Below are 13,005 nucleotides of genomic sequence, written 5' to 3' on the forward strand. Positions count from 1 at the left end.
TGTACTTGGATTAATGATTATTGTTAGAATGACTTAATATTTTGCAGATTGAAATTGTTGTATTAACTGATATAATCATTACAGTATTATTATTTAGTATGATGATTTACTGTCAATAAAAAAATAAAATACCTATTTAAAGTCCGATTTTAATATCTCTGTACAATTTACCATTTTTTTCAAAGAAGGTAAAATTTGAAATGATTAAAAAGTAAAGAACCATAAAAAATCAATACAGTGACATTCATACCCATGTTAATACTATTTACCTACGACAGTTTTGTAAACTAGCCGTTTCATATCAGTTCTTAGAATTGAAAAGATTCTCTTAACACGGGTAACGTACCAATGGGGTTCAAGGATTGGGAGAAAAGACTCAACTCACGTAAATAGGTAGCAACTCATATAGATATTCAACTCGTATAGATGGATTCAGGAGCAGAATAAGTAAGCGTTTAGTATCAAAATATTTTTATTTGTTTTCATCGATTTCCATGTTGTTTTTACTTAACTCATTCGTTATTCTGGTGTCTATTTTATTGATGTCTTGACCATTCTCATTAGATTCTACAGGACTAGCTGGTCTGCTCTTTAAACAACCTCTTTTCAGGAACTCTCTGGAAAATCTTCTTAGCTTGAACTGCTGTAGAAATCTGAGTTCACCATTCCATCTGCGCAAAAACTCTACTTGGACTGGTAGGAGAAGATTGGGTAGTTCTGAAAATGAATTAAATCTGTTTAAGACTATCTCAACCCTTAGGCTACGGTCACAACTAGGCAACTCAGTCGCCGCAACTTGGTCGCAAGAGGTGATAGCACTAGAGCGACTTCTAACTGTTGGGATGACATTTTTTGTTTTTAATGAGAGAGGAACTGTTGCTATTTGTTAAATATCTATAAAAGGAAGAGGAAACACAGATTCGGAGTGCACTCCCTGAAACATTGTCATTTGGCACCCTAACAACATTGTTTCTAGGGATGATGTATTTTCAAATTGCACATTATTTGTAGTAGGCTATTTTCATATGAACTATTGACACATAGCTTTATCTAGAAAATAATCACGCACACCAATGTAAAAAATAAACAAGGTTTAGAATTCCTATTGCACAAGATGATACTTAAGCTTAGACTTGCACGCAAATATATAAATCAAACAGTATACTTTCCATAATGTTCTTACGTAGGCCTTCGCGGCCGATGTCATAAGAGTTCATGGTGTTTTTCGACGTCAACCGCATCGTCCCTACTAAACTATTGGCAGACGTTTCGCCCTTACTATGAAATGGTAATGTTAATCTATTATATTATTAAAGTGATACAATAAAATTTTATGTAAACGCTTAAGGCCATTTACCATATAAAAATATAGGCATATGGCATATCAAAATGAAGCTTAGAGTGTGTAGATTTGCTGAAAAGTATTGATATGGACGAATTCCCTAAGGGCTCTGCCCCACAGGCTGATTTCCAAAGGGCTACGCCTTGCATGTTTTGGAAGTTAACATTATTCGATTAATTTAGTGAACAACAGCTGGCCAATGCAATTGACAATATAGTTTGTTTGTTTACATTTTTGTTTACTTATTTTTTTATTTACTTTTATGTTCTTAAAAGAGGTGCGGTGAATGGACAGTGAAGCTATTTCTAGCTGTTTGATTCAAGTGAGTGATTAAAGGTGTTCGAAACACGATGAATATGACATTAACAAACCATGTATGTTGTTCGTTCCAAGAGGTTATCACCGATTTTTAACAGGTCGCCAATTCATTGAAAAGTATTTAAGTAAAGTATTAAAGACGTCGTGAAAGAGAGCGGCAAGTTCAGATACAACCGTACCCACCTCGGCCACCTTAGACGTAAGGTATGAAGGTTCCACTGCCTTTAACATCCTTTCAGATGACAATTTCTCGAACTTGGGCCCTTTAAATGAAATAGGGAAGGTCAAAGTTGATTAAATTAATTTAGGCTTCTGTTTACCCATGAATTCGTGGGTAGAACCTCTTGTGTTAAATTAATGTTAGACACTTTTATTCTTTGTCCTAGAAATCTTGTTGGAAATCTATGTCCTAGGAATCAATGAGCATTAATAGCCGATGTTTACGATACATCAATGTTTTTCCACTGATGTTTGACGCTTTTTGACGTTGATGGTAAGTACACATGTTTTTTTACACCAATGTTTAGGGCTAAGTATGTTTGTTTTAGTAGTAAGAGTGTTAATGTTTTTGTTTGTTCACATAGTATATAGTGAGATATTTTTATAATCAATGCTAAGTGAGCAATGCTTTTTAGAAGCAAGATCACGTGTTTAATTTCATTCAACCATAATATTAACCACATGTTATAAATTAATGTTTGTCTATGTTTGATTTTATCATTTAAAAATTAAAAGCAAGTTAAAGCTTTGAGTTTTTTATTTGTTTTATTGTTTGAAAATGTTATTTTATGTACTGTAACTAGAAAGTTAAAAGTTTTTGATTGGTACATTTATTGGAATCTATATATTTAATACACAGTTGTAACACTGTTTTCTCAGTAATTACTGGACCGATCTACAAGATGTCTCAAATTAAAGGGGATAGTGTGTAGATTTGCCGAACTTCCTTAGAATTTACGTTTTTTCTAAGGGCTACGACCTACAGCCCTTTAAAGGTTGAGTCAATACAATTCTTATTGAAGAATATAATACACAGTTTATAAATTATTTGTCAGCTGTTTAATGTTTGTCAGACATTTGTTATTATTTTTATAACCTCACTTTCAGTATGCAATTATTAAACTTGGAGTTTCTATTTGTAAACACACGATTTTCATCAAGGAAAGTGTTTGTTAACTTATTTTTTAAATGTTTTAGTTTTCCTGCAAAGTGATCTGAAGGGGTAATTGATTTTAAGTTTGAGTATGGAATGTGAAATAATACCCTTAGTAGGGAACGGAAACTTATTGTTTTGATCAATATAATTTATTTTGTACGGCCACCAGAATAATCATGGGGAAATCCGCTTGCAAGTTGTACATATAATTGCTAATGAGTGGGAAACGTACAAACATTTTATAGTAGGTGACAAATCTTACTCAAGATCAGTGTTAGACGTTCAGTGGTACCAAACTTTACCTTCTCGAGATGGCGAGTACGCTTGGATACGTGGAACTACAATATATCAGTGAATATTTTTTTTCAAGTACACAGGGAAGTTGGCGAAGAAGTATGTGACGACTTGATGTTTAATGGCAATGTTGACTCGGGTCATTATAGCGTTATAAAACTTTATCATTAACCCCAGGGTGTGAAAAGTATAAAAAGAAAAAGAAAATGTAATCATTAACCGGGCGTAAAGAGACATACCAAACGAAAAAAAATGTAGAGAACCATCAAACTAAAAAGGTAAAGAGCAGTGTTGGTGTTAAATGTGCTCTGGAAGTCCCTACAGAAAAATACCAACTCTTTTGAGTTGGGGTCGTTAGATTGGATTTGTCACTACTTCAAATCTATGAATTTCGAGTCAGAACAGACTAACTGGGACACAAAAATGTTTTAGTTTTCCTGCAAAGTGATCCGAAGGAAAGTGGTAATTGAGTTTAAGTTTGAGTATGGAATGTGAACCATCGAACTAAGTAGGTAAAGAGCAGTGATGGTGTTAAATGTGCTCTGGAAGTCCCTTCTAAAAAAATACCAATTTTTTTTAAATTGGGGTCGTTAGATTGGATTTGTCAGTACTGCAAATCTATGAATTTTGAGTCAGAACAGACTAACTGTGTAACGCACATTTTTGTGTACGTTAGAATTTAAATAGATTTGAGCGTCGGATAGACAGTCTAGCAGTGTGGGGTTTCTTTATCTAAGAAAATTCCAGGGGACAGAGTTAATCGGGAGTTATCAGATAATCTTGTAATAATATTAGGCCGAATGTGTAAACAAAGATAAGGGCAAACCTTTTATTACTGAATACTTTCGGTAATTTCTAATCTCTCTGGGATAGATGGATTAAAGCTTCCAAGTCAAATTAGGATTACTGAAAGATATGGACAATTTAAAATAAAATACGTAATTGATTCAGAGTGTGGTATTTCTCATGCGAGGCCAGCCCACAGGTGTTGGTGGTTTAACCACTCATCATAACATCATAATCAATTACGTTGATCGGAAAAATTGAATGACTTTACACTGGTGAACGGTGATAATTAACAAATTTCTTGACTATTCAGCTCGAATACTTTAATTGATATAATTTGAAATAGCCGTTTGTCGAGTAGAAAGGACACGATTGACTAACCAACAAAGGGAGGTTGGTGTCAATAAGCTCAGGACTGTTAGTGGAGGTTAGCAATATACAGCAATGTACTCTATGATACCTGTACTATGTTCTAATATCAAAGCCAATTAGCCTTAGGAGTGCTAGCGTCAGTTAAGATTCAAGTAGCAAGTAATTAGCAGATTATTAGCACACTGTATGATGACTAACTAACGGTTTAAGAAGGTTAGCGTCAGTACAGGGATCTCGGGGAGTATTAAGCTGACCAACTAGCTGGAAAAGTGCTAGTGTCAGTTAAGAGACAATTAGTAGGTAATTAGCGGATAATTAGCAAACTGTTAGGCTGACTAACTAACGGTTTAAGAAGGTTAGCGTCAGTACAGGGATCTCGGGGAGTATTAAGCTGACCAACTAGCTAGAGGAGTGCTAGTGTCAGTTAAGAGACAATTAGTAGGTAATTAGCGGATAATTAGCAAATTGTTAGGCTGACGAACTAACGGTTTAAGAAGGTTAGCGTCAGTACAGGGATCTCGCGGAGTATTAAGCTGACCAACTAGCTAGAGGAGTGCTAGTGTCAGTTACGAGACAATTAGTAGGTAATTAGCGGATAATTAGCAAACTGTTAGGCTGACTAACTAACGGTTTAAGAAGGTTAGCGTCAGTACAGGGATCTCGGGGAGTATTACGCTGACCAACTAGCTAGAGGAGTGCTAGTGTCAGTTAAGAGACAATTAGTAGGTAATTAGCGGATAATTAGCAAACTGTTAGGCTGACTAACTAACGGTTTAAGAAGGTTAGCGTCAGTACAGGGATCTCGGGGAGTATTAAGCTGACCAACTAGCTAGAGGAGTGCTAGTGTCAGTTAAGAGACAATTAGTAGGTAATTAGCGGATAATTAGCAAACTGTTAGGCTGACGAACTAACGGTTTAAGAAGGTTAGCGTCAGTACAGGGATCTCGGGGAGTATTACGCTGACCAACTAGCTAGAGGAGTGCTAGTGTCAGTTAAGAGACAATTAGTAGGTAATTAGCGGATAATTAGCAAACTGTTAGGCTGACGAACTAACGGTTTAAGAAGGTTAGCGTCAGTACAGGGATCTCGGTGAGTATTAAGCTGACCAACTAGCTAGAGGAGTGCTAGTGTCAGTTAAGAGACAATTAGTAGGTAATTAGCGGATAATTAGCAAACTGTTAGGCTGACGAACTAACGGTTTAAGAAGGTTAGCGTCAGTACAGGGATCTCGGGGAGTATTAAGCTGACCAACTAGCTAGAGGAGTGCTAGTGTCAGTTAAGAGACAATTAGTAGGTAATTAGCGGATAATTAGCAAACTGTTAGGCTGACGAACTAACGGTTTAAGAAGGTTAGCGTCAGTACAGGGATCTCGGGGAGTATTAAGCTGACCAACTAGCTAGAGGAGTGCTAGTGTCAGTTAAGAGACAATTAGTAGGTAATTAGCGGATACTTAGCAAACTGTTAGGCTGACGAACTAACGGTTTAAGAAGGTTAGCGTCAGTACAGGGATCTCGGGGAGTATTAAGCTGACCAACTAGCTAGAGGAGTGCTAGTGTCAGTTAAGAGACAATTAGTAGGTAATTAGCGGATAATTAGCAAACTGTTAGGCTGACGAACTAACGGTTTAAGAAGGTTAGCGTCAGTACAGGGATCTCGGGGAGTATTACGCTGACCAACTAGCTAGAGGAGTGCTAGTGTCAGTTAAGAGACAATTAGTAGGTAATAAGCGGATAATTAGCAAACTGTTAGGCTGACGAACTAACGGTTTAAGAAGGTTAGCGTCAGTACAGGGATCTCGGGGAGTATTACGCTGACCAACTAGCTAGAGGAGTGCTAGTGTCAGTTAAGAGACAATTAGTAGGTAATTAGTGGATAATTAGCAAATTGTTAGGCTGACGAACTAACGGTTTAAGAAGGTTAGCGTCAGTAAAGGGATCTCGCGGAGTATTAAGCTGACCAACTAGCTAGAGGAGTGCTAGTGTCAGTTACGAGATAATTAGTAGGTAATTAGCGGATAATTAGCAAACTGTTAGGCTGACTAACTAACGGTTTAAGAAGGTTAGCGTCAGTACAGGGATCTCGGGGAGTATTAAGCTGACCAACTAGCTGGAAAAGTGCTAGTGTCAGTTAAGAGACAATTAGTAGGTAATTAGCGGATAATTAGCAAACTGTTAGGCTGACTAACTAACGGTTTAAGAAGGTTAGCGTCAGTACAGGGATCTCGGGGAGTATTAAGCTGACCAACTAGCTAGAGGAGTGCTAGTGTCAGTTAAGAGACAATTAGTAGGTAATTAGCGGATAATTAGCAAATTGTTAGGCTGACGAACTAACGGTTTAAGAAGGTTAGCGTCAGTACAGGGATCTCGGGGAGTATTACGCTGACCAACTAGCTAGAGGAGTGCTAGTGTCAGTTAAGAGACAATTAGTAGGTAATTAGCGGATACTTAGCAAACTGTTAGGCTAACGAACTAACGGTTTAAGAAGGTTAGCGTCAGTACAGGGATCTCGGGGAGTATTAAGCTGACCAACTAGCTAGAGGAGTGCTAGTGTCAGTTAAGAGACAATTAGTAGGTAATTAGCGGATAATTAGCAAATTGTTAGGCTGACGAACTAACGGTTTAAGAAGGTTAGCGTCAGTACAGGGATCTCGCGGAGTATTAAGCTGACCAACTAGCTAGAGGAGTGCTAGTGTCAGTTAAGAGACAATTAGTAGGTAATTAGCGGATACTTAGCAAACTATTAGGCTGACGAACTAACGGTTTAAGAAGGTTAGCGTCAGTACAGGGATCTCGGGGAGTATTAAGCTGACCAACTAGCTAGAGGAGTGCTAGTGTCAGTTAAGAGACAATTAGTAGGTAATTAGCGGATAATTAGCAAATTGTTAGGCTGACGAACTAACGGTTTAAGAAGGTTAGCGTCAGTACAGGGATCTCGCGGAGTATTAAGCTGACCAACTAGCTAGAGGAGTGCTAGTGTCAGTTAAGAGACAATTAGTAGGTAATTAGCGGATACTTAGCAAACTGTTAGGCTTACGAACTAACGGTTTAAGAAGGTTGATAAAATAGTGAAAATCAATACAAACTAGGTAATGTTTGATTGCCGTCTCCTACCTTCGCCAGATGAATTCCAGGACACTAATTACTCCAAGGGTTCACGCCGGCCGTAAAAGGATTCTAAGAAGGTTAAAACTCGAACTGCTCGGATTTAGAGTCGTAGATCAACTGTCCGACCCCCTGGAGTCGATCGCGGCCGCAGAGATGGTTAGCCGCTTGTGCGCATGTCCGGTGGTGTGCAGGAATCGACACGCCGGTCCGGCCAAAAGAGTCCACGGCGCATGGTCGGTGGCCTACACGTTAAACACTGTCAACTGGACTGGCGGGCTTTTCAAACACTCTAAACTTGTACTAATTCCCCACTACATAAAATTAACTAATCATATAGGTAATTTTCTCAAGTAATAATTTCTGATAACTAATTTAAATATTTAAATTATTTATTTTCAAGCTGAGGTGTAATCTTATTCTAGTATTCAGGCTATTTCCTATTAAATAAAATACACTTTAGTAACATAGTAAAAAAAAATATGTTACATTCTCCTCTCAACTTCTATAACAAAAAAACCCTTAAAAAAAAGAACTAAAACTATCTCGGGAGTAGGGAAGGATAGATGTGGGCCCACCGGAAAGGTAGGGTGCTTCCACTCATAGGTATAATGTAAGGTATATTTTTTTTTTGGAAATAAAATAATGTAGCCCTTTTTTCCCAAAGTAAACAAAATATATTCCTAGTAGCCTTACACTTTTTGGCTCTTATCCTACTCTAGACAAACATTTAACACAATTGACAACTCCTTGGGTAAAGACTTAATTAAAAATATCCATGATACAAAAACAGAAAAAGGAACAAAAAACAATCACTTCTAACGTAAAGGAACAAAAAAGAATCACAGCTCCGGAACTTATTCACTTCTACCACTTCTTGGTAACAACATCAGAAAGATTTAACTAAAAATAATCATTTTTCTAAAACGAAAAAGATACCTTAAAACAAAATAACTTCTCTGGGCCTTATTTATTATTTTTTTTTTTTATATAAATATATTTTTTTTTTTTTTTTTAGTAACCTAGCAAAAGTTTTCTGGGCACCCGCAGTTTGGTGCCGTCGGGCAGGTAAATTGTCCTCTTCTTGTTCCTCCGCCGCCACCTTCTGGGCTGGAACGTCGACGGCTCCTCCCTCGGAGTGGCCACATGGGGTTCGTCCGGGACAGTGCTGGTCGTAGCCTCTTCTTGCTCCGGAGTGGCCGTACAGTCCATGTCTTCCAGAAGCTCTTCTGACGCCTGGACTGACAAGCAAGGGGAGGCAGGCGAAGCGACGACGACTGGTGGAGGCAGAAGATCTCCCTCAGCTACTCCGACTAAGGCGTCCTCGATCACCTTCTCCCAATCCTCCTCCCCTGACTGCAATGCTGGCTTCGGGTCGATGGGTGAGTCGCAGGCTTCGCCCAGGGCCTCCATCAGGGTGTTCAAATCCATGGCTGGTGAGGGGGAAGGTGCGCTGCCTTTGGATGCCTCTTCCATCCATTCCCAACCGGACAGGTCTATTGGGATTTCTCCTTGGAGACTTACGCTTCCCAAATGTTGGTTTGTTAGGGTCTCGACTATGTGATTACGCCACCACTTGGTGTCCAACTCGAAGGGAGCGTGCGGGATGGGTTGCTTCCTGGACAGCAGCTCAGCAAACCATAGTACAAAGATTCCACAGTCCACTCCATTCTTTTGACGTGGTCCTAAATCAGAGGTGTCCTGCAGATGCCAGGCTTCCGGGGACCAGGGAATGTCATTCACCCGCGCGTATCTCTGCAGAGCGTGAAATAGCTGTCGCATCTCCTGGGGGTGTTTGTATCCCATCGAGTCATACGCGTGAACCTGCTTCTTTTCTGGGTGTACCGATAGCAGAGCCCAGTGCCCCACAGGCTTTCCAGGGATGAAGAGTGGCACCAGCAGGAGCTCCGGCAGCAAGGGGTTCACTCGCCTGAATCGCCGAGTGGCGGCATCGATTCTTCTCCTCCGTAGGTCGGTCAGGAAAAGTGAGTCAATACACATGGTGTTTGGTAGTCCGGGGGTATGGCGACTTCGCCGCTCTAGTAGACGCAAATAGCTGTCTATATGCAGATCGTTTAGGTAGCCCCCTTTCTCACCATCTGACAAGGGTAGTAGACGCAGTTTGTCAATTTCCTGTTTTGGGACCTTTATAAGCTCTCGCTCCATGCCTGTAACAGAAAGTGAATGTGTGTCGGGATCAGTAGGATACGACAATCGTCGGGTTAGTAGGGAGGAAGGGGCGACACACCCGCGGTGCAGGAGTGCGAGGTGTCTAGGAGTGAAACAATTTAAGGTCCTTGGCATGAGCCACGCAGGTAGTTTGGTTCCCCTGACATTCCAGCCTAAACATGTTTCGCCCTATCCCTGCGATAATTTTGAATGGTCCGTCAAATTTTGGTGCCAGCTTGCCTGCTACGTGATCAATAGCCGAAGAGAGAACATGCGTTCTTTTTAGCACAAGTTGACCAATTTGGAATGGATTCTCACGATGACGTAGGTTGTAATAGCGGGCCTGACGGTTGTGCGATGCTTGCAGACTAGCTTGGCACTTATTCTTCAATCGCTCCATCAGCTGAATGCGTTGGTGATGTCTATCGTCTGTAGAAACATTCTCATTGGCACCTTCCTCCATTAAGGCGCCGTAGAGTGAGTGAGGTGGCTTTAGTTCCCGACAGAAATTTAACATGGCAGGGGTATACCCTGTTGACTTGTGAACTGAGGTGTTAACAGCAAATCGAAATTTGTCAAGGTGGTCATCCCACGCGCGATGATCACCCTTCACGTATTGAGCGATCATTGTTTTTAACACTCTGTTTTCTCGCTCTGTCGGATTTCCTTGGGGAGAGTACGGGGCAGTAAACTGGTGAGTAATGTTCCAACTCTGAGTTAGTGCGGAAAATATCTTAGAGGTATATTGGGTGCCATTGTCGGTGACAAGAACTTCCGGGGCACCATATCGTAGTAGGACAAGATCCGTGAATCTTTTGGAGACCTGATGACTAGTAGCATTTGTCAAAGGTGCTAGCTCCACCCACTTGGTAAAAGAGTCCTGACACACCAGTAAAAAGCGATTTCCTTTGCGAGAACGAGGAAGCGGCCCGACGAGGTCACTAGTGACGGTATACCAAGGACCGTGAGGTTGACGAAAGTGCATCTTCCCAATGGCTTTCTGTTGGTCCACCTTGTGCCGTTGGCATATCTCACATTTTCGCACATAGTCCTTGACAGCCTTCCGACAGTGGGGCCAGTAATAGCGGGCTGTTAATCTCTGTATGGTTTTGAACATCCCAAGGTGTCCCGCAGTAGGGGAGTCATGAGTTTCTTTCAGTACTGAGGCTTGAAGATCTGGAGGGACACACAGTTTCCACCAAGACGAAGAATCGCCCTTAGTAGACCGAGATTTAATTCTCTTGTACACCTTCCCGTCTCGAAGGGTGTAATTCCTTCCATACTTTCCTTTCGTTAACTTTTCCCTAATGTCAACTAGCCAATTAGCCTTCTGGGGATTTCTCGTGTCATATTTTGGGTCCACTACGCTATCCTGCATTGACCTCGTGGTATTTCCAGTGGTCGCACAGCTTAATACTCTTTCTTCTCCCTTTACTTCAGGGCATTCTAACGTCGGGTAACGAGAAAGGGCGTCCGGGACCTTATGTAGAGCTCCTTTCCGGTATTTTATGTCAAAGTCCAGTTGTTGCAGCTCGAGGATCCAGCGAGCCAGTCTCCCAGATGGTTTCTCTAGTGACATCAACCATTTTAGGGCTTGGTGGTCCGATATAGCCGTGAAATGGTATCCCTCTATGTATGGTCGGAACTTCCGAGTGGCCCAGACGAGTGCCAAACATTCCTTTTCGGTAGTGGAGAATTTTTTCTCGCCATCAGAAAGAAGACGACTTGCGAAAGCAATCAACTTTTCCCCATCATCCAACTGTTGGGTTAATGCAGCCCCGAGTCCTTCGTTTGAGGCATCGACTTGAAGGGTGAAAGGCTTAGTGAAGTCTGGACAGCTTAATATCGGAGCCGAAGTAAGCTTTTGCTTCAGAGTCTCGAACGCTTCTTGTTGAGCTTCACGCCAATCCCATTGACCATGTTTCTTAAGCAGTTTTGTTAGTGGTGCTGATATCCGGGCAAAATCAGGAACAAACTTCCGATACCAAGATGCCAGGCCAAGAAAACTTCGGACTCCTTTTACGGACTTTGGAGCTGGAAAATCAACAATAGATTGTACCTTCTCGGGGTCCGTACCAATGCCTGTGTCGTCTACAATATGGCCCAGATATTTTAATTTCTGTTGGCAGAAGTTGCATTTTTCCACATTCATTACCAGCCCAGCCTCACGCAGTCGTTTGAATACCAATTTCAGAATTTCAAGATGTTGGTCAAAATCCTTGGAGACAATAATGAGATCGTCTAGGTAGGCGAAAGCATGGGGTTCAAACTCAGGTCCGATTACTTGGTCCAACAAACGCTGGAATGTCGCTGGCGCAGAGTGTAGTCCAAAGCACATGACCTTCCATTGGAATAATCCCCGGCCTGGAATCGTAAAGGCTGTGATTGGTCGGCTCTTCTCCTCCAAAGGCACTTGCCAATATCCATTGCGTAGGTCAATGGTTGAAATATATTTAGCTTCCCGCAGCTTGTCGAGTATAGCATTGATTTGTGGCAAGGGATATGCATCCTTTTCCGAACACTGATTCACCCGACGCAGATCCACACAAACCCTATATTTCCCAGAGGGCTTTTTGATGAGTACTAGAGGTGAACTCCACGGACTTGAAGATGGTTCAATGACGTCCTCCGCCAACATTTGATCAATTTCTTCGTTAATCACGGCCTGCATCGCCGGATTCCGGGGATAATATCGTTGCTTAATCGGCGTGAACGATTTTAGACGGATTTGATGTTGTAACAGCGTGGTGCGGCCCGGAACGTCTTTGAATAGCTCCAGCTCCTTCTTCAAAAATTCCTGGAGACGCTGATTTTGAACTTCGGTTAGAGTTGAGATCGCATTTGTGGAAGGTGACTCATTTCTCATAGACTGTTGCTTCGGGGGTATATACTTCGGTATCTGGATCAATTTCTCTGCCTGGATAACGTCCATACCAATAATCATCGGTGAAGTTAGCTGAGGTAAATAGAGTGCTCGTATGATGCATTGATGTTGATTAATTCTGGCTGTGAATTCAAAAGCCTGGTTTACCACCGCACGAGAATTATCAGCCAGGCTTAGCGAGATATTTGATCTCTTGGCTTGATATCCACTCGTAATCAAATGTTGAGCTACCTTTTCTCCCACAATAGTAGCTATCGAGCCCGTGTCCAACAGTGCTCTAAAGACTTTACCGCTGATGTCAACCGTGATGAAGGGCCGAGTGTCCGCAGATTCGTGCTCTGTAAAATTATTTACACTGAAATTCTTTATAAATTCCAACCATTTCTTCCAGCTGGCTAGTTCTGAGGCTTCTCCTTCTCGAGACTCGGGTTGCCTCTGCTGTTCCGGCCTCGACTCACATTTCCCGATAGACATCGACAATCTATGGTACGAATCCCTTCGGTTTTACAATGGACACATCTTAGTTTCTTTGGTAAGCGGCATTCCTTATACGCATGTCCAGGTTTTTCACAATTGAAACAG

At 41.2% G+C, this 13,005-nt stretch overlaps 1 protein-coding gene across 1 annotated transcript in view; it reads right to left on the reverse strand.

Annotated features, from left to right (window-relative positions):
- Positions 1–466: 466 nt before the first annotated feature.
- The window catches only part of LOC128990573 (translation machinery-associated protein 16 homolog), a 29,436-nt gene continuing 16,897 nt past the window's right edge, over positions 467–13,005 (reverse strand). The window contains exon 5 of the mRNA XM_054413007.1: positions 467–717. Coding sequence (XP_054268982.1) covers positions 473–717 — 245 coding nt within the window. The 3' untranslated portion in view covers positions 467–472. The remainder of the gene's footprint in view (positions 718–13,005) is intronic.

Source organism: Macrosteles quadrilineatus, unplaced genomic scaffold, assembly GCF_028750875.1.
Source record: "Macrosteles quadrilineatus isolate MER2022 unplaced genomic scaffold, UCM_ALF_1.0 Scaffold_3__2_contigs__length_128488019, whole genome shotgun sequence".
NCBI lineage: Eukaryota > Metazoa > Arthropoda > Insecta > Hemiptera > Cicadellidae > Macrosteles > Macrosteles quadrilineatus.